The sequence below is a fragment of the Ambystoma mexicanum genome, chromosome 4q (assembly GCF_040938575.1).
Source record: "Ambystoma mexicanum isolate Mex_15411 chromosome 4q, UKY_AmexF1_1, whole genome shotgun sequence".
NCBI lineage: Eukaryota > Metazoa > Chordata > Amphibia > Caudata > Ambystomatidae > Ambystoma > Ambystoma mexicanum.
Window position 1 is genome coordinate 126,213,821 of NC_090928.1, and position 22,847 is coordinate 126,236,667.

Genomic DNA, 22,847 nt, shown 5'->3' on the forward strand with positions numbered 1-22,847 from the left:
ATAATGTGAAAAATAAAAGTAATCCGAACAGGCCAAGGATAAAGTGAGTGGAAATGGATACCCAGAGGAAACAACTAAGCCAGAGGAAACTCAAGAAGTATCAGAGAAAAAGACGACAACATAGATGTATGTAAATCCAACTTAGGTGCCTAAAAACATATACAACTCCTCATCTAGATTGTGCCCATTGGGAGACTTAGTGTCGAAGTCCAAGATGAATCTAGTCTCCAATTGTCTTAGTTTTAAAACACGGTCACCGCCCCTGGGATGAATTGGAATGTGGGCCACTGCAAAAAAAAGTAAGCAGATTCAGGTCATTCTCATGTTCCTGCCAGAAGTGCTTAGGCATAGGGTACGTGGGATCTGAGTTTTCAATCGCCCAAAATGTTGCAAGATCCTGAGTTTCAGCTTGCATGTGGTGCACCCGACGTACTACTTCATGCAGGGACATGAGAGGACATAGACAACAAAAGTAGTGTCACAATTCATAGAATACTTGATAGTCTGATTACATTTGGTGACCGGATGTATAAAAGATTTGCACGGAGGGGCATGAGCACATGCTTCACATTTAAAACATTTGGTAAAGCCAATGGGGGAGACCGCCAACCAATTGGAAAGCGGAGGACTTCTATCAATGGGTGGCAAAAAGCTGGAAACTAGCTTGTCTCTAAGCGATGGAACTCTTTTATACGTGATGGTAGGGCGTTTGGAAAGTAAGGGACATAAATCTTTGTCTAGGATCAGAACACGCCAATGTCGTTCAATGATCCGACGGACATGGTTCGAGGCATTATCAAAAGAGACAATAAGTCTCGGTTCTTCATGCATAGCAATCTTGTCTGACTTGATACCATACAGTAGTTTATCCCTGCAGAGTCCACGGGCCTTCGTATAGGCCATTTCTATAGTTCGTTTTTCATAGCCTTGTTGCAAGTAATCGATGGCCGCTTGGGCACATTGATAGTCGAACGATGCCAGGTCAGTGTAATTCCTACGATAGCGAATAAATTCGCCATAGGGAATGCTTTTTTTACATGACATAGGGTGACAACTAGTGGCATGCAGAGGTAGCCCAGTATTGGAGGGTTTTTTATGCAAAACTGTGTGAAAACCAGATCTTTCAAGAGTCACAACCACATCAAGATAAATAACTTCGGTGGTGCTATGGCATTCTGTGAACCGTAGATTAGCCATGTTGGTATTAATACTTTTGACAAACAGTTGCCATTCAGTTTCCGTACACTTCAAGTTTACAAACACATCGTCGATATAGCGCGACCAGGCGACAATTTGAGTTGGAAAACTGGATGCAAGCAAGTCACAAAGAAAAGTAGCCTCCCACCATCCCATCGCCAGATTTGCGTACGATGGGGCAAAAGTACTGCCCATAGCAGTACCCCTTACTGCCGATAAAAGGCACCATCAAATAAGAAAACATTGTTCGTCAAACAAAAAGACAACATCTCCAGAACCATGGAACTATGGCCATGATAGTTCAATGAGCGAGTATCCAAGAAATATTTGCAGGCTCCCATTCCCACTTGATGATCGATGGAAGTGTGGAGGGAAACAACATCGAGGGTGGGCAAAGGAAGCCCATCCTCCCACGGTGTATTGGTGACATGTTGCAAGAAGTCCTTAGTGTCCCGCAAATAAGAGGGCAAAACCGAAACAAAAGGAAACAGAGTCTCATCAATTAACTGTGCCAAGTGCTCAAGGAGGGAACCACATAATGTAACAATCGGTCTCCCCGGTGGGTGGGTAAGGGATTTATGTGTCTTAGGTAGAAAATAGATGGTAGGTACGGTATGGCAGGAGGGAACAAGAAATGCAACTAGATCTTCTTCGATGAGTCCAATGTCAACCCACTTGGTACACAGGCTATTGAGTTCCGATTGAATATCAAGAAAGGGATTTTTTGATAATTTAGTATAGCATAGTCGGTCCCTTAATTGACGATTGGCCTCAGCGACATAATGGATTCTATCTTGAATCACTATATTCGGTCCCTTATCGGCCTGCTTGATGACGATGTTAGGAAGATTATGTAGTTCACCAATGGCCTGAAGTTGTAGTGCAGTGAGATTGTGTTTAGCACTGACGGTGCTGGTCCATAATTTTCTAAGGTCGCTGACACATAGATCATAGAATGCTTCAATACATCCACCCACGGGAAACTGCGGATTAAATTTAGATTTGTCCTTGAGCCTTGTATGTATATCCCAGTTGGGATTAATGTTGAAGTCGATAAAGTCGACATTTATAGGATCAAACTGGGTATCTTCAAGACAAGCTAGATCCATTAATGATGGAATGTCTGAGATAAGGAGGTCAGTATGGCCAGTACGAGGGGCAGAGGGCTTAATAGCAGTAGGATTTATGCAGAAGAATTTCTTGAGCTTAATCTTACGAAAAAATGTGTCTAGATCTAGACGTGCCTGAACATAGTCAAATGCCTTGGTGGGTCAAGAATTGAGGCCCAGGGAAAGGACAGAGGTTTGATGTTTTGTGAGGACATGAGAGGACAGATTAATGATTTGGCAGAGCTTCATGGTATTGATGGTTATTTTTTGACTCCAGAGCGCATTGATCTGCTCTCCTGGTATGCCCCTGATCCTTTTCCCTCGCCGGCCTCGGCGAGTTGTATTCCTCGTCGCGATTTCTGCCCCCTTCCTCTTCCTCTTACCTTGCCTCGACCTCTGCCATGTTTTTGATTTTTCCCGTCTTGGCATAATAATCGCATCTCGTTAAAAAATTCAGCTCGACAGCAGGCTCCTCATATTCAGAAGCTGAAACATCTGATTCAGACGAAATAGTGCCAAGATCACCAAATGCAGTAGATGCAGGCTGAATAGCAGGATTTTTTCGTAAAGAGTCAAATCGTTTAGCAAAGGTAAATATCCTTCCTGTCTCGTAATCCAATTTGTCCCTTATAAACTTGCGATGCTTGCACTGTTTGATATCTTCTTCATATGCAATCAAGGCCTCATTAATTTTAGTACACAGTTGTTTGCCTTCTTCAGTACTGGGGACCTTGTTGAGTTCGGTTTCCTTTTTTTCAAGTTCTTCAAGGGCCATAGCTTGTTCCGATTTTGCATATTTAACCAAAATGGTAAGGAAATGAGCAGAATAACCTTTACTGGCTTATCCCCATTCTTGGAGCATGAGAGGGTCTTGGTCCTCAAAGGATGGCATTGTCAAAATGCGCAATCCTCGAGGCACACGTCCAATGTCCAGATAATTTTGCAGTGAATGCTCCTCCCACCATTTTGAGATTTATTTTTTTCGCAGCTTCTCGATGTCCTTAAGCAAAGTTATTTCCATACTGAGGTTCAAATTAGTCTTTTTGGGCCCAATGATGGGCAAGCAAATGAACATCTCCTGCTGTTCGCTGAACAGATCCTTGGCCTGAATGAGCCGAACTGCTGCCCAGGTGTCCTGCATGTTAAGCCGCTGCAACCCGGGCCGTGTAAAGACAAAATAGCAAATGGGACCAAAAATAGGAATAAAACCTACAGTACGTGAGCTATAATGCGCTAAATTAAGAAGTAAAGCCGCAGCATGCCAGACTGTTGCCGGAGGCAGTACAGAATGGCAACAGAGAAGGCTGGTGTGGAGTGAAAGAGAAGCACAATACCATCCGAGAATGGAAAACAGGGGAGAAAGACAAGCACGAGAGGCAAACACCTACCGTACGGCCAGGATCTCCGCGTCCTCCGGCACGCTTCACACAAACCAATGGGCCGGGGTCCTCCGGCTCAACTCCCCCATGGGTGCGACTCGAATCCAGTAAACAGAATAGTCTGTCACCAGCAGCAGCGGGTCTGCTCGAGACAACGACTCTGAGCAGAGGCGCGCCACCGTCAAAGTCACGGTGCTGGTCCAACACGGTACGCTCCATGTAATAATATCGAAAAGACAAAGAGGAAGGGGGAACCACACTCTCCGCGGACAGAATAAAGGTGCCCAAGTGAACAAAAATTAGCACTGCTCACTACGTAGAAATGGTCATAAGTTTAATTTAATGGGTAACACAAAAATAAGATAAAAACACGTCCGGAAACGCAGCAGCAAAAACAGAGGCAGGATGCCTAGAGGCATGACCCGCTCACAACGCGTTTCATGCTCAACTGAGCGCTTGATCACGTAAGGGAAAGAAGGACCAGAACACTCTCATAGCTGGAAAGTGTAGTCCTATTGCTATGTCAATGAAACTGTGAATGTGCCTGGAGGGATGGAAAGGGTGGCAGCCATGTTTGAACGGAAGGGAGCAGTGGCCAACAATGGGAGCAAAGGTCAAATCCAATGTAAAAGGACAAAAGATTAGAGTGTCTGATACAGTGCAAAGTGCACAGAAGGGACAAAATAACATTGGAATGGTAAGGGACCCAAAAGAATAAGGTTAGTGCCACAGGTCCACACCAGGCACACCCACAGTTCCACTATGAATCGAATATAGTTTGCAAGTTCAACGAGGAAAACCCCCATAGTCATAATCTACATACAATTGGTAAAATGAAGATACTGCATAGAATGCAAGAATAAAAAATACATAAATGACAATAGATAAAGACATAAGGCGACCATTTCCTAACCCCTCATGCAAGTAACTAGAAGCTAGTCATAAATTTGACAGTGTGACACAGGCAATGGTTAAAGTAAAGTGCAAGTGCAGACAAGAAATAGCAGTATAAACATGTGCAAATAAGCAATAACATGATAGCAGCATCTATATGTGCAAAATTGCAAAATACAGCACTGGCTCCGCGGGAGCATCGCAACATCAATATGTGCAGATATGCAAAGCTGAAATAGCAGCACAAACATGTGCAAAGTTGCAGAGTACATTTTAAAACCATTAAATTCTAAAATTCATGCACAGTAGCTAGAAATAACACAAGCCATGAAACTGACAGAAGCTGGGGGAAGATGGAATGCAAATGAAGAGAGAACTGGCTGCCTCTAATTGACTAAGTATGCACAACAAAAAATAGTAGAACCAGACAGAAAACAGCAGGGGAGCAAACTAAGAATAAGAGAACAAAGGACTAGAGAGACATAATCAAAGAAAATTATTGTATAAAGAGAGGCTCGTTTCCCACAGAATCGTGACTGTAGCAGCATGGAATTTAGACAAAATAGGTCTAAAAGGAAAGAAAGGAAAAGACAAGATCACGATAAAATAAGGGGAAAAATAAAAATAATCCGAACAGGCCAAGGATCAAGTGAGCGGAAATGGATACCCAGAGGAAACAACTAAGCCAGAGGAAACTCAAGAAGTATAGAGAAAAAGACGACAACATAGATGTATGTAAGTCCAACTTAGGTGCCTAAAAACGTATACAGCTCCTCATCTAGATTGTGCCCATATATTTCTGAGGCTTGAGGAATCTGCTTAGATCACATGCTATGCATGGGCCAACATCCAGTAGAAGCTGCAAAGTATTAAGGTTGTTGTTTTCGAAACTCGAAAAGGGACGTCGACAGGGCCTGCCAGTAATACTATCCCTAGTGTGACACTGTACCCATCGACTTTCACGCATTAAGGTCCTTAAGATTGTTTTTTTCTGCCATCATTGTTGGATGCTCAAAGCGGAGTTCCTCTGGCTATCACCATTATTTCCAAAATGTAATTAAATCTAGTTTACTCTTACTGTCCTTTCTTAGCCGTTCCCCTACAAAACCTTGGGTGATGGCTTCAAGGACTACCTTCGTCAATGGCTGCTTTAACTCCTTGATGAACTTTTTAGGCAGCTTTAGAGGGCTGCTGCAAGCCTCTGCCCTCACAGTAGGGTGAGTGGGGGGTGGCTAATTTCTTAGCTTCCCGAAGAGAATGCATATTTCCCCCTCCACCCACTTTATGCGCCTGGCTGACTTCCCCATTCACAATGGAGAATACACCATGAAAATGTTGCCCATCTTGCAACCAAAAATGTCCCTGGAAGGACTTGCACCGGGTGTGCAATCTTTGTCTTCCAAGGGACCATAATGAAGGCCACTGAAAATCTTGCAAGCTCTTCATGCCTAAGCCCCTTAAGGACCGCAAGACGAAGCACTGGGCCCATCACGCTATGCAGGCCGAAGCTACCAAAGACGTTGATGGTGCCTCCAGTGATGGCAGCATAAGTGCCTTCAGTGATGCCGAAGGGGAACGGGATCCAAAAGATACCCACGTGGAAGCCACTGAGCCCATCCGGCAAGGGGGACGACACCCAGCGGCACTGGTACAAACATCACCATACAAAACGCACACCCCACGGCCCAAAGTCGACTTCATCGCCCACCGGTAGGCTACACACAGCATCAAGGGGAGGTCTGACAGTCCCCTGTCCTCTGGGCCATTGCGCTCGTGGTCACCTCACAACACGCCCACAATATTGACCGTCAATTCCATATCTGACGCTGTGCATAAAAGCTAAAAGTCAAAACACGCCGACGACCGAATGTCGAAAGACGTGTCGATGGCCCACACGCACGCCGATAAACAGTTGAAAGACACGTCGAAGGCCCCTGCGAAGTCCTCTCAGAGCTCTAAAATGTCAAAGCTCATTAAAAAATCTGAAAAACACATCCCGGACACATTACTAAAGGGTCGGATGTCAAAAAACCACAAGTCCTCAAAGAAAAAGGAGGGCTCTAGTTTAGGGACTATGACCCAGGAGGAAGAGACTATTTCGGCGGCTATGAGGCGCAAGAAACACCCTGCACCAGTGCCAACTCCCATCCCTCCTACCCCATCTGTTGTCCCAAGTTCATCCGAATGGTTTGCTGAAAAAATTGATAGGATCTTGAGACATATGTCATTAGACAATTTCTTGGACAACAACCCAGAGGTTTTAGTAAATCTTCAGGGCACTCCACCAGCTAGTGGGGCTGCACTTACACAACTCCCGCCAAAAGAGCCTGCGCAGACACCATACAAGTACCCTCCCCTCAACAGGACCCAGGGCATCTTTCTTTCTAAGACTCCACTCAGGAATTCCAGGACACTGGAGCATATACGGACATTGAAGACCATGGGGACATGGTGGATGTGGACCAGTTTTATGACAACGGCAATGAAGATATCTACGTCATAAAGTCACTGGGGTCATTCAGACCCACCCGTGGCAGACTCACCGGTCAATAATCAAATTCAGTATAATGATATGCTCCTAAAAGCAGCAGAACATTTCAAGATAGATACTTGTTTAGAACATCTTGGGAGATAAAAAGTCTGCTACCCAATTCATTCCAATTGTCCAATCTGTACAGATCCAAATTCAACCCTCTTTAGTAACCACAAACCTCACATGGGTAGTAAACCCACGCAATGAAAAGGTCTTTTGACCAGCTCCCTCAGACCCCCTTTACATCAGGGGTCAATTAAAAAGGGATTAATTTGTGGTTACTGCCACTACAAAGAGAGCGGGAACACTTTTAGCCTCTTCAGAAGCACGCCCAGACAAAGAAAGTAAAAAGATTTATACTTTTGGCAGAAAAATCGCCTGCTCTGCAGCCTACCAGGTGAGGATTGCCAATAACACCACCTTACTGGCCAGCTACAACTGCCAAAAGTGGTATGAATTGGCCAAACAGATAACGTCAGCCCCAGAACCCCTTAAATCACAGCTCTCTCAATCCATTGCAGAAGGGAAAGCTGTTTCAAGCTGCATTCTGAAGATTAATCTAGATGCAGCAAATAATACGGGGAGGATAAAAGCTGAGGGCACACTTATCAAACGCCATCCATGGCTAGGCTAGTCTGGGTTTAATCTTGAGACACAGGCTACTCTTCTTAACATGCCGATAGAACTAAATGTCTTGTTCAGAAAGGCAGTGGAAGATGCCCTCAAGAGCACCAAAGAAGAGTATGAAAACTTCAAGTCTCTGGGCCAATTTACTAATAAACCCTCCGGTCAAAAGGGTAGTTATAATTTGTGCTGCTTTAGGGGGCAAAACTGATTACGGCAGTCAGGGTACAACCAGGGTCAGAGCTTGTCCTGGGGATCGCCACAGGGCCAGTCTTTGCAAGGATTTCAAAGAGGCCAGAGAAGATCTCCTGACCGGGGTAGACCCTCCTCTTCCAGAGGTAGCTCAAGACCCCCCCAAACAATGACCACCCGCTAAAGTGGGTGCTTTTAACCGTTGCAGGCGGATATTGCATAGAAGTGCTACAGCATCCTGCCAACCATCCCCCAAGACAAAGGACCACCTCCAAAGAAGAACACTGCATCCTATTGGAAGAGGTGGCAGCGCTGCTATTAAAGGACGCCGTAGAAGTCGTCCCGGTGAACCAGGTAAACAAGGGTGTTCTTTCAATGTACTTTCAATGTACTTCCTTGTGCCGAAAAAAGATCTCACGATGCGCCCTATCTTAGATCTGCTCCTGCAAACACTATGTCATGCCACAGAAATTCTGCTACAGCAATGCTACAGGAAGTAATCCCACTGCTAAAGCGGGGGGACTACATGGCAACCTTGGATATGAAAGATGCATACTTTCATATTTCAATGTTCCCAGGGCAAAAAAGATTTTAGCATTTCAAGATAGCAAACCAGCACTACCAATTCAACGTGCTACCCTTCGGCATAGCATCTGCTCCAAGGGTATTCACCAAGGTACTAGTGGTGGTGCACCATCGCAGGGAGTCAATCCGGGTGTACTCTTATCTGCAGGACTGGCTGATCACACGGGAGAATCCCCAAATTTGCAAGCAAAATACACAAAGAATGATCAATCTACTAACGAGAAAAAGTCAAGCCTTGTACCAAGCAAAACCAAACAGTTCATAGGAGCTGTCATAAAAACAGAAGAGGGTCTAGTCTTTCCATCAAAGGAAAGAGTACAAAACATACTGCTGCAAATACCTCAGTATCTCACCGGTCATCAGATAACCATACTCAAAGCTATGCATTTGCTCAGGATGATGGCATCATGCATTTACCTGGTCCCACACATGCAAATGCGCATGCGCCCAATGCAAGAGTCGTTGGCGAAATGGTGGTCTCAGGCAAGTGGGTAGTGGGACAAGCTAGTGGTCATTTTGCCAACCGTAGTACAAGCTCTACGCTGGTGGACAAAGGAGAATCGATTGAAGGGAAAACCCTTCCACGACCCTGCGGTGCAAGCGGTTGTTACGGTTCCTAGTTAAAGTTTCGACAGTCAAAGTTTCGAATGCCAATAGTTCTGACACAAAAGAGGCGGAAAAAAAAGTTTGGATTTTTAAAGAAAACACTTCTTTTACAATATGAAAATTAATTAGAAACTTTTTTTTCCGCCACTTTTGTGTCAACACTTTTGGCATTCGAAACTATTGTTTCGAAACTTTGACTGGACACCGGTTGTTACAACAGATGCATCTCTCACCGGATGGGGACCCATCTCCTTCATCTCACAGCACATGGTCTGTGGACTCAAATCACAGCACAGAACCACATCAACCTGCAGGAACTCCTAGCTGTGCTCAAAGCACTACAAGCCTTTGAAGAACAATTGATAAATCAATCAGTACAAATTCTCACAGACAGTTTCACATCACATGTTCCCGAGGAACTCAATATTCTGGCAGACTCACTAAGCATTGATCCTCTACCAGAAGAGCACGAGTGGCAGCTCAACAAAAATATTGTAGATCACATCTTCACACGGTGGGGCTACCTCTCACTAGACTTGTTTGCAACAAGAGTATGGAAGGGGGTTTGGGGAAGGGGAGGTGGAAGTGCAGTACATGGGATAATAGAATACTAACAAGTAAAGTGCGACCAGCAGGTGGCAAGTGCAAGGGTAAAAGGTAAGTGCAGGCAACAATAATCAAGTGCTGGTAGTGGGATTCTAGGGACACAGAAACAGCCCCAAGTGCAGTGGTAGTCAGGATGGCAGTGCAGGTGTGCGACTGACGGAGGAGAGGACTTGGGCCCGAGATCAGAGGGTGGCTAGGTAAGCCAGTGCAGATTCAGTATCATCCAGGAATTCAGCAGGGGAGAGGAGGAGAAAAAGCAGAAGCAAAGAGAAGGGTTTTGAGTTGCTTCTGGAACCGGAGATGGTTCTCCTAAAGTTTCAGGGGGCAGGGAGGCTGTTCCAGAGGGAGGCCCCGGCCGACGAGAATGATCTACCACCAACTTGTTGCTTGGAGAAGCGACTGACCATGAGGGAGTTGGAGGCGGATGAGTGAAGAGCTTGAGAAGGTAGATATTTAGGAAGAGAGAGTTCAAGGTATTGAGGCCCCAGGCACCAGAAGGCCTTGTGGACAATGCAGAGGGTTTTGAATTTAAGGTTTTGAATTTAATCCTCCCAGCCACTGGGAGCCAGTGCAGAGAATTCAGTCCTGGAGAGATAGTATCCCTGGGCTTGAGGCCAAGGACAAGTCTCGCAGTCCGATTCTGGATGCGTTGCAGAGGGCGGAGAGTAGAGGCAGGCAGATTTAGAAAGAGGCTGTTGCAATAGTCCAGCCTAGAGAGAACCAGAGCTCTAGAGACAGTGAGCATCTGGGGGAAGGAGAGGAAAAGCAGAATACCTCTGAGGAGGTGCAGCTGGTAGTGAGACTTCTTAGAGACAGGAAGAGTGCCAAGAGAGGCCAGTCAAAGAGTGGCAGGAAAGGAGGGTGTGGGTGTGCCGATGAGGAGAATCTCTGTCTTACTGGCATTAAGGCAGAGATCATTGGTGGCACACCACTCCTGGATGGCGGACAGTCAGAGATGAGAGAAGGAGAGAAGGTGGCTGAGGGAAGCCTGAAAATGAGCTCAATGTCATCCACATAGCACTGGAAGTTGGGGCAGAGCATGGCAATGCGGTGGGAAAGAAGTGCCAGTTATTGGTGAACAGCCAGGGAGAGAGGTTAGACCCCTGCGAAACACCACAGGTAGAGATAGAGATGGAGGAGAGGAAGGACCCAAGTTGAACCTGGGAGGGTCGATCTCAGAGAAAAGAAGTCAGCCACGCCAGGGCCTGACCAGTGATCCCCAGGTTATCACAGAGACGGTTAAGCAGATGGCATGGTTGACCGTGTCGAAGGCATAATATATGTACCTTATTTTACATAGAATGAGTAAAGAGTGATTACAAACTGTAATATGTTCCAACATGCATTGTTATAAGAAACATCCTACTTCAAACTTTCGTGTCCCTTTAATTACCTCTGCAATGCTTCGTTTACAGGCTTTGGTATGCATCCAATGGGCATTACATAGGATTCTTCGGGCAGCATACGACCTTCAGGCTGGAAGATCCCATTGAGAGGATATTACCTTTTGATATCAGTGCATTACCAAGGAAGGCAACCGATATCGATCATCTTTTGCTCGAGAAAGGGAATTATGAGTATCCCCTCGTACTTAATGCTGATAGGTAAGGTTTTAAATGCTGCCTTATTCCGATACTTGGAATATATCTGCATAATGTTGGTTGAAGTCAGAGTCTCAGAATTAATGATTTACTCTGGCTGCTTTGCCAAAAGATTGCCGCGGCAAACTTGCCAATTGCTTTTCATTTCTTGTTTTTTAAATAACCTTTTCCATGACTAATGGGGAAGATAGAAAGAGGGTTTAAGTGTAGAAGCAGATAATGCAAATATAAATGGCACACCATGAAAATTTGTCACATTGGTTTCCTGTTTACGAGAGGTACTTTTTAAATCACAATACACGGTCCTCGTTCCCATTTTAGATTGTGGAGTGTGGGTGTGCATCACAATGAAACATACAGTCAGTACCTGCTGCTATGCTTAAGGGTGTGGCATTCTCGTATGGACACCCATCTATGCCAGGGCCATGTCCTCACCTTCTCCAAGCTAATGCCGTGCAAGCATGGGTTGATTTTGTCACAACAAGATTTGCCATTGGCTCATTCATGCTCTCATACAGTTTCAGTAAGTGTGATCTATGGGAAGACAATCGGAGCTGATATTCTAGCAGCAACGCTGTACGAAAATGAGATTACTCAATACATTCCCGATGTCATAATCAATCTTCAAGAGTGCATTATCTACAAGTCAGGAACAAAAGTCATGTAGAAATGTGTATGAAAATAATGATATCAATTTGTGCCATTTGTTCATTAAAACTTTTTTAAGTTGTCCTTTACAAAGCAATCTTATGGTTCACAAACAAAATGCTGCTTGAAGGAGAGGGGCTTGAGATCCTTTTGGAATTGCATGAGGGTGGGTGTGAGTCAAATTTTGACAGGTGTCCTGCTTTTATCTTGTTCGTAGCTCTAATCTGACCAGGTCATAGCTTCTTTTGGAGTGTTGGTCACCAGAGATAGTGACCTTGATAGCTGGATAGGAAGGAGCATGCAAAGTGATGTTAGTTTAAATTATGCAGCTAGTCTTGTTGGCAATGTAGGGGCAGCCAATCAATTTGATAAGTGTGGGCTTAATGTGGCCAAATGTGCAGAAGTCTTTAATGACCAGGCTGCAGCACAAGGAATGCTTCTTATTGGTGCCAGGGTGGAGGTGGTTAGGCCAGTCAGTAGGGCGATTCTTCCATCCAGTTTAGAAAGAATGAGGGCATGTACTGTGAATAGGAATGTATTGTCTGGAACAAATGGCTTCATTTTCCACAAAAGGGAGAGGTGGTACAACAAAGTGGTGTGGGTTTTCTTGGCTACGGGCGTTTTGAAGGACATATGGCTGTCAATGTGGAATGCCTAGGACTTCACACATGTTGTCAGTAGTGGGATGAAACCTTCTTGGTTCATGGCAGACAGCCAAGTGTGAATGTAGGCGTGCTCAGTGATAGTGCAGATGAGAAGACACATGCTTTGAGCTGCAAAAGAATTTGAGGTAGGGTTGAGCATTATTTCTGCATTGGTGGATGTGGATGTTGTGGCTGGGAAGGAGGGATCCATGAAGAGGTTAAAGATCAAAGGTGAGAGGATGGATCCTTTTGGGTTTGCACAGGCGACATATGGGGGAGGCGATAACAAGGTAGCCATCTGGACTAATTCTTCTAGGTATGATGTGAAACACGGAAAGGAAGTCTCAACAATTTCCTTGCGGTTGTTTAGAAGCTCAATGAGGGCTTGAAAGTTGCAGAATGATTGAGGATTACCATTAGGGAGAGGCGATCATCAAAATGAATGCAGAGAGCATTCTTACACTTGGATAGTGGTAGTCTCTGTGCTGCATCTTGGTCTGATGCCAGATTGGTAACTCTGTAGAAGGTTATTTGTTTCAATGTGTGCTCGTAGTTGCATGGCTAAGGGTATTTGGAGGATCTTGCCACTGAAGGTGTGCAATGGGTTAATAGTTTCAGAGAGCATTGGAGTACAGTGTAGTTACTTTCAGGAGTGGAAGTGTTTGTCTGATTTTGAGAGTAGAAGGAATTATTCCTTGGGTTAGGGATACATTGATGATAGCCAGAGATGGAGTTCTTCCCTGGGAAGTGTCTTGAGGATAGAAGCTGGCAGGATGCCATCAAAAGAGGAGATAGCTTTGAGGGATGCTAGGATGGCAGGTCCTCCATGGCAAAGCCTTTGAAGGTGGTTCATGTTGTCTTTCTGCTTGGTTAGATGTGTGGTGTAGCGTGTGTAATGTGGCTGGTGTCAATATTTTGGCAGACCTTGCTGACGGTGCAAATGAAATCTAGTTAATGGAGTGGATTGCTTGATGGAATCAGTGAATGGATGTTGTGATGGGTCAGAAATGCAAGACAGACACAAAGGTTTTCGCTTTCTCAATGTTTGCCATTTTATAAAAATAAAAAGGGTGAGATAAACACCAATCTTTCCCTATCCTAAAGTGAATGTCTCTACTTAGCAAACTAAAACTCAATGAAAATGAAGCATCTGACCCTCACACTAACACATACAACACAAAAAGTATAAGGAATTATGTGGCTGTCTTCAGATCAACACAACAGTGCAAAAGTTCAAACTTATAGTTTTAAGAAAGTAATCCTGGTGGCCAGGGTTGGAATCTGTCCAGTCTTTTCCATCCAATGTGTCTTTCCGCTTGGTAAAGCAAAAAGTATTTTCCAACAACACTTGTTCCAAAATTAAAGCAATAGTTCTCTTCAACAATATTCTTCTTGATAAGGTAAATATCTCTTTCACAAAACACCAGTTTATAAACCAAGGTGATTGTTTTCCTTCACAAAAGTTCTTTCTCAAGTTTCAAGGTAAATCTTAACTCATCACAAGTATGCTTCTGATTTAATGTTTATGTCAGGATAACACAACTATTTCTTTAGAGGATACAACAGTTTGTAATATTGATGTATTTATCAATGTCTCTTCACAACAACATTTTACACCAGCACATTTCTTCCAATAAACTGTTTCTTTCCTGGTCTACTTGCCTGTCAGGACTAACATTAAATGATTCCTTTCCTGGTTCCTGGTATGGCTTTATGCTGATGACTTATTGTTGGTAATGAAAGACTTGGAGAATTCACTGCCCGCCTTAATGAGGTTTCTTTCAAATTTTCAAATAACCAGTGACTTGTGATAAGCAATGGGTTACTTCACCAGGGTTTAGATGGTACCCGGATAAATGGAGATATTTAGGAGTTTGGTTGACTCCAAGGATAGAAGAAATGGTTCCTGAATACATGAAAGAATTGAGTGGGGGATTAAGACAAGATTTGGAAAGATGAAAATATTGAATCCCTCCTATGGGGAAGAGTGAATGCACTAAAAATGAACTCCACACCAAAGATAAGATATGTACTAAGTATGCTACCATTGAAAATAAGCACAAGATACTGGAAGTAATTTGATAGGATTCTGCAGAAATTTCTTTGGGATAACAAACCCCTGAAGCTGACATTGTGGAAGTTGCAGTCACCGTTTGAAAAAGGTTGCCTAGGAGTAACGAATTTCTATGCATATCACTTAACGTTTATGGTGCAATTTTATATTCCATTCTTAGGAAACATTTGGTAAAACCCAAATATTCAAGAAAATGGAAAAACATTATTCTGGCCGAATTGGTTTTTGGGAGGAGTTAAATGGATTGGGGATTTGCAAAAGGGTGGACAATGGCTCACAGTGGGTGAAGTTAAGGACAGGTGGGAAATACATACCTTCTCTCCTACTGACTACTGAAGATTAAAAAAAGCAACTTGGTGGTGGATTCTGAGAAGCGGACAGATTTTGCAGCCATATGATTTACTAACAAAAAAGGAGAAGAAGGTTTGGCAAGCCGTTATTACAAACAAATTGTTTCTAGATCCAAAGAGAACGGGTCATTGCTGGAGGATTGGAGTAGGAGATGACAATGTGAGATTCCATCAGAGTGTTGGTTGACCATGTGTAAATAGTCTGCTTGTGTTCAATCAGCTAAGGTGAACGGTCATGACAAATACACATTTTGAATAGAGTTTATTGGACCCAAGAGTGTTTACACAAAAGAGGATTGTTGGATTTGAATGACTGCTGGGGGTGTATTCATAGGATCGGAACATATGCTGTGGGAGTGCATAAGAGTGAATGGTTTCTGGAGGAAGATATGTGAAATAATTGATGATATGCTAGGTGAGGCTTTAAGCTATGATTTTAAAAGCAACATTCTTGGGGATGATGTATTGCTGGAGGACTTGAATACATCACGAAGAAATGGTTGCAAAGAAATTGATATTAAGAGGCCGGAGGTCGAGGGTGGCTCCAGAAGTGTAGGATTGGACAGATGAAATGTTGAAATTAGCAGAGACGGAGAGAGTGATCTATAGTACAGAAAAAAGCAAACTTTATTCGAGAAGATTTGGGGGAAATTCCTGGATCTGTATAAGTCTTACATCAGAATGTATTATATGGGTGCAGGGTAGAGGGGAAAGGGAGAGGGGGGTGGGGTGTTTGTTAATGTCGGTTATAGTGTTTTTGAAGAAGTAGTTGTGGAATGTCATGGTTTAAATTTGGTTTATTGTTTCGTGGTTTGGAATATGAATTTAAGACTGTAGTTACGCAAACAAGAAATATGTGAAATGTTGCTGTATGTTTGGGAAAATGAAAATAAAGCATTAAACAAAACAAAAAAATGAACAAAAGGGCTGGTTAATAGCTGTCATGTCTTGGAAGAATCCATTTTCAGGGACAAAGATAACGCAGTGTTGACAGACGGCAACAATATATCTGGGGACAAGGAGGGGGAAGGCACAGCCAGAACGCATAATGGGCCGTGAGACCTCATCTCTCCCCACAGCTAGCAGAAATACACATGCATGTGCCATGCCAGTAAAGAAGTGTGCTTACATCAGATGTAGAGGACTGGAAGGATAAATGTGTGATGACATCCCTGCCCTGTGCTTGGCACCGACGCTGGCCCTGTAGCACATGGAGGCATATGTTCATGCAAGGGCTCACAATACACACAGTTGTTCAACGTGGGTAACACAAATACACACCAGTAACGTAGTGGGTGACAACAAAGGTGGGGACGTCATTGAACATGGTGCTGCCTGCATAAAGTGGCACAGGTGTAGGTGCAACGCAAGAAGTCCCATGGTGGAACTCAATGAAGGGTGGGTGTTTTAGGCATAGCGGGGCCTAGTTTTATAGAGAAGGCTTAGGGTGGGGTTGCAAGATGCCCTAACAGGGTATATGGTTGGGGGCTATGAAGCGATATGTGAACATAAGAGATGCCATCTTTGTTATAGGCCCAAGTTAAGGAAGCATTTCTCGCAAAACAGCTCAAAAGGAAAGAGCTACAGGTCAGTGTGTGACAAGCAGTATGTATTTCTTATACATTCTGCAGAAACAGTGTGTTGGAATGTTGCATGGCTGAGGTTTCCCAGGAGAATACAGCCACAGCGAAGTCATTCCAAAGAGATACTTTGAAGGCCAATGAGCGTGGCACCTGGGTGCACAAGGAGAATCGGCAGAGAAATAGAAATTAAATACCATCAATTAAACTCCAGCCACAGTGTGGTATGTTTTTTTCATGCTAAATTTGTCATCAATACGTTAGAAGGGAGCTGGGAGGGCCAGAGCATTCGGTTTGGGGTTATGGGGCATGGGCCAGGGAGCCTACCAGCAGCTGCGTTTTTTCTAGGGTGCAACATTCTACTACGTCCTTTACGAATGTCTGCATGGCACACCATTGGTCGGATTCAGTGTGAATGTCTCGCTCCTTGCCATCTCAAGCCATTTTTGTTTATTCAACAGTGCCAGCCAATGGCAAATTGGTAATTTTCACCCAATCAGCATCATCACGTAAATGAGGGATGATGTGGGAAGGTACGTCATGTCACGAGGGGAGGTAATGTAACTGCGGCCAAAAGACATAGTCCAACCAATCAGTTTTTGTGGCCTGCCTTAAAAATGTAATCAAATAAGTATGTGATAATGTGACCACGGTTGTATAAAATGTTCAGCCGCAGTGAGCATTGTTGAGGGCTCCCTTCATTCAGTTCAGTCCCCTGATACACATGTACGGTGAGTGCAGGTATAAGGGCATACACAGTGCAGCTATAGTACAGAGATCGAGTCAGTGGTTACAAGTGTGCAATAGAAATGTGATGAAATAATGACCACCTGCACCTCCTTTTCCTTCACCTTTCAATGCAGGAACCATTGACTTGTAGAGATGGAGGAGAACAAGAAGCTGTGTGTCCCCACTCACCACCACTGGGAGTAGGAGGAGTGCAATCTGCAGATAGCGCAGAGACCTATGCGGTGCAGGGGCTGTCTCTGGCACCGACAGATGTTCTTGGATGGTCTAGGGAGCATCTCTGTTATCCCTAAATTTACCTCTGGCACCCATCACTTTGTCTCTCAACCCTGCAACCTCCTACCTGAAAGCCCTCTGTTCCTGCAACTGTCTCTCCCCTGAGACCCTCACCTCCCTTGCCACCTCATGCAGGACCCCCAGCAACAGTTGGTAGTCGTGGGCACTGGCACATAAAGGCGTGGAGACCTGATCCATGGTGCGACACGGCTGATACCCTGAAGATGCAGTGGCAGCGGTCGCTTGGGAGGAGACAGTGTCCTCCATAGGCAGCTGATTCGCAGCCTGCACCGATGGTCCAGGTGGCACAGTGAGCAATGAGGGCCCCTCTCCTGCAGGTGTAGCAGGACACAGACATGCCCATGCAGGGCGGCAGATGGGGTACGCTCCCTGCGCACATGTGCTGCCAGAAGCACCAGAAGTAGGGCATGCCCCACAGGAGAAGGCACATGGGGAAGTAGAGGTAGGGGAGCATGCCTCATGCAGCTTTCTGGTGGACACATTGATGAGGGCTGGGGGCAAAGGTGGATCAAGAGGAAGCACATGAGACTCAACAGACAGAGATAACGTAGGCCCCAGGGGGCTACACAGCTCAGTATGCCCTGTCTGCTGCGACTCCTGTGCTTTCTCATGCCACATCTGGGCTTCTGCCTCTGCCCTCCTCCTTCTAGTATGTGTCTTGTGAGCATCTTGCAGCTCTGACACAAAGGTGTAGTCCTGGGCCATGTGGTCACTGGCACTAGCGGCTGCAAGAGAGGATGAAGGGACACATGAGGTGATGCCCAACACCAAGGGAATTACGGCACATACATGTAGCGCACACATTGCGTCAACATGAGCAGCAGACACCAGATCCATTCGCACATGCAGATAACAAGCCAGCACTACCCTGCATAGTGTGTTGAGAGGAAATGCATGTCGCTCACACCCGGGGAACGATATGCATTGAGATTCATCGACAGGTTGTGGTGGTTGGGAATGTGGATGACACTTAAAAAGCGAATGCTGGTGCATGTGGATCCACAGGAGTTCTATGGGCACATCCAGAGTAGAACCTAATGAGTTTGAGTGGCCTGAAGCAGGCTGCAGGATGGGCCAGGATGGATCATCTCCAGCAGATTCCATGCCTTGATGATGCTGGTGACGTGCCCAAGATCATCTCAGCACTTCTTCACCTCTTTGGCATTGCGATGGAGGACCCCAAGCATGCTGAGGTGCCCCACAGGACCTCCACCTTCTCTTGGCTGAAACTGGGGTTTCACAACCCAGGAGGTGAATAGGATGAGTCCTCCCTGAAAGGTGAAGAGTCATCCTGCGGGGTTGCAGGGGTCGTGGTGGGAGGTGCTGACTGCATGGTGGGGGAAGTCATGGCTGGTGGTGAGGCAGGAGCTCCCACCCTATGGGGGTCCTCCACAGGTCCCATGTGGGTTGAGGTCCCCTTCCTCCCCCTCCTCCTCATCCTAACTCGGAGGAGGTCATGGGTTAGTGTAGCCACAATGTCCTCGACAAGGGTAATGGGGACATTACACTCAGCAGGGTGATCCGGTACGAGCGAGCCTGGTGTTGTTCTTATTCAAGCCGCTGGCTTCCCTTCCCCATGTTTTCAGCACGGGACAAGGCGGCACACTCGAGCTTAGCACATTCTCTGGCTTCTGTAGCACGAGGATCCAGTTCAAACCTCAACATCAGGGCATTCTGTGCCAAAGTCTCTTTGCCATTCAAAGTCTTTCATCGAAGTGCCTTTCTTCTCAGGATCTCACATATACAACTTCTCGCGTGATTTACTGTTCACCCCGGGTCCCCTCCGCCTGGGCTCAGACCAACTATAGCACAAAACCTTCAATTGGTATCCCTCCACCGGGCTAGAACCAAATGTGTCTACTTCATCAAAATCGAAGACTTTCGACAGTGCGAAGCATTTTGCTTGACACGTCGCAGGACCACTTCGATTCACAATTACTTGTTCTCTTCTTGATATAACCTTTTTCTCACTTTCACTTTTGCCACTTCTCAGCTGGACACCTTACACAGACCTTCGATTGAGCATCCATGCGGTGCCAGACCACTCTGTCAAAGGCATTGTATCTTGCTTTTAAAGTTCAATCACTCATCAGCAGTTCAACTTTACTTGTGTCTCTTATCACACACGTTTCTGTGCAAGGCAGAATAATTTAAAGAAATTAGTCATTACTTCTCGACAGCCTCTCAGTATACCAGTTAATTGCGGAGGAAAACAAAAGCACTCACTGTGCCTCGCTAAATTCATGGGTGGCAGCTGTAAAAAGTAAGATGAATGACATAGCCTGCACCGAGGAAGACTTGATCTGTAACCCGCAACTAGTGAAAGTAAAACTGGAAAATCTGGATTGGATCAAAACCATCGAAGCTGCAACAACTAACAAACATCTAAAACACTTACCGACGACATCTAACAAACTGAAAGTCCTCCTGGCATATTGTGCCACATTTCCAGATAAATCTCTGAGAAAGACTTTTATGAGCGCTTGCTTAAACCTTCTGCCAACACATGAAATTTTGGCTTTCAGATCAACCTCCAGTTCGAACAATTGTAGACTATGCGTGGACCAGAACCAATGGAAACTCTAAGACATTTGCTGATGACCTGTCCGGAAATGAGACATGAGAGAACAGTCTATCTGTCACCACTCTTCGAGGATTCAAAACTCCTCGAAGAAGAGGTCTGGTGGACCCGCCTGAACTCTAGGGAAAAAATGAGATGGACCATAGCCATGGTGAAGATCATGGAAGGCGCCATGGAAAAGATCAAAGACTGCAGAAAAAGGGCGGAAGAGGCCCTGTGAACTGACTTTCTTGGGGACTCCTTGCTTGCCCTACATGAAATCTACGGAAACTTTAAAAACTTTGAAAACTTTGGAAATGCGTCTTTATGTTTTACAGACCTTGTAAAAATCTAATTTGATTATACACAAGTAACAAAAAAAATAATATTACTAATTAGTCATTACAAGTATTGTATTCTGAAGTGTTAATTAAATAGGTGATGCAATAGATTGCAATGAAGGTGATCCGAGTGGGAAAGGAAGTAATCCAAGCCCAGGCCCATTTGCCAGCATGTAATCAGTCAGATGTCGCCATGAAGAAATGGATATGGTATCCAGTGATAATGTTGGCAACAAAAATACCTCTGCAGTGAAAAATTAGCCAAGCATAAAGCAGTCACAAAAATGCTGCTGAAAAGTAGCCAAAAAGGCAGTTCTGCTAGTTTAACTGTTACGGATAAGGAGCATTTAGTGAGTTTATGACTGCCTGTTTTGGGATTAGGATAGGGTTTAGTGTAAGGATAGGGGTTAGGGTTTGAATACAGATTTTGGTAAGGGTTAGGGTCAGGATGGTTGTGAAAGATCTTGTAATGTTGGGGTTTGGTTAGTGTTGTGAAGCTGTTTACTGTATGGTTTCTTGTGTATTGTAATTTTAGTTACTTTCTCTGTACATAGTTACTGTTTCAATTGTAGATAAGTTCGTGCTCTTAGACTGTAGAATGTGATGATGTCAATGGATCCAGCAGAATTTTATGACATGTGATTGCTATTCCTAGAGTCAGTTAAGAGAAGCTATTGAAGAAGGAGGCTGCAGTCCACCCATCATTTCCTCCTACTCCTTTTGCCTGCACTTTGCGTTGTCGCACTTGCATGATGTGAATGACACAAGGCATAGAAAGATTGTTTCTCTTGTCCTCCCTCTGTCTTCCCTCCCTTTTCTTTTCGCGCTTAGAAACACTTGTGTACAGGTGCATTATTAATAACATATCATATCTTCATACTGATATAAATCTCTTGGAAAACTACCATATTCCAGTAAATCTCTTGGAAAACGCCCATTCCAACAATCACCTTATAATACTGGCAATGATATCCTGCCCAGGGGATGGTGGTGGAGAGGATCAAGAACTCACTGCAGCGATCTGCCTCCAGGAGCCACTGACTGGAGTACCATCCCAAACATTTCAACTGGAGGGATTGTGATCACTGGTATTTGGAGTAATTTTGTCAGGCTGTTCAGCCCATTTGTTGGAAGTGGGAAGAAACTGTGTGGGTGGAGTCGTTTGCCCAAAACACAATGTATGGGTACTTATTTGAGTGTCTGCACCCTGAAATCGACCAGTGTGAAGCGCCCAGCGCGTGTTTCTGATATCAACGCTACTACAGTGAATTTTGTTCAGGTTGCAGCTTAAGTGGTGTGTTTAAGAGAGAAGGGTCATCCAGGGGTCATTAGCACTAATTGGTGCCAATGAGGCCGCGCATCTTCTAACTGTTTCTGGAGGATCGTGCCCCCTCAGTGGGAGATTTAAAACAAAGGAAAATACATTATAAAGAGAGCCATCTGTGCCATTTCCCTGCACTAGAATTCGACACAGAGCTTGGAGGCCCGGAGTACAGTGGAGCCTCTTTGACACTGAACGCATCCGCACAAGAGGAAAGGTACAAGTGAGTCTCTCTGCGTCCTTCTGTGCAAAGCGCATTTCTAAGCCCAGCACCTGGAACCGTCTGCTCACACGGTCAACAAGCACTGGGGCGTGGAGATCAGTGCGCTCTGATTGGGAAACTTGCTGGTTACTGGAGTGCTGCCCGCACGGACAACAAACTGCAGGACCAATATAGCATGATCTATTTGGAAAATAATAGACTGCTTGGTAAAGCGCAGTGACCACAGCAGCCTCTACATGGTGTGTTCTCACCAAGCTAGCTTAGTAATATTAATGCTTTATCGCATCTGCTAGGGCATGTTTAATTTGCTTTTTCATGACAATTTGAAACTTGTTGCAGTGAACTCATTTACATACATAATTTAAACCGATTTTGTAGCCCCCCCCCTCCATTTTGTTTCACTAAGACCATAGGGATTGTACCAAGTAACAATTTATTGGCTTGTATCCAGTGTCACTTAATTCCTCCCCACACCTATTTCAATGATTCATTGAGTGTTGTCATGGGTAATATTCCAGGACCAGCTCTTTTCTTGCCACAACCTGGGGAGCCATTGATAAAATGGAAGGAGTGGAAGGAGGATTTTGTGAAGTTTGTTCTGGCAGTGTATGGTGCAAACTATTTTCTTTTTTAGTTTGTTTTATTTAACATTTGTATTGCACGCCAAACCGTGAGGCATCTGGGCGCTGGTTGCATGAATAGGATGTAGTAAGAGGCTAATAGAGAGATACAGGTG

General features: G+C 44.8%; 1 protein-coding gene across 1 annotated transcript in view; it reads left to right on the forward strand.

Moving 5' to 3' along the window:
- The window catches only part of WDR64 (WD repeat domain 64), a 1,979,698-nt gene that overhangs the window by 1,789,104 nt on the left and 167,747 nt on the right, over positions 1–22,847 (forward strand). The window contains exon 24 of the mRNA XM_069607651.1: positions 11,141–11,329. Coding sequence (XP_069463752.1) covers positions 11,141–11,329 — 189 coding nt within the window. The remainder of the gene's footprint in view (positions 1–11,140; positions 11,330–22,847) is intronic.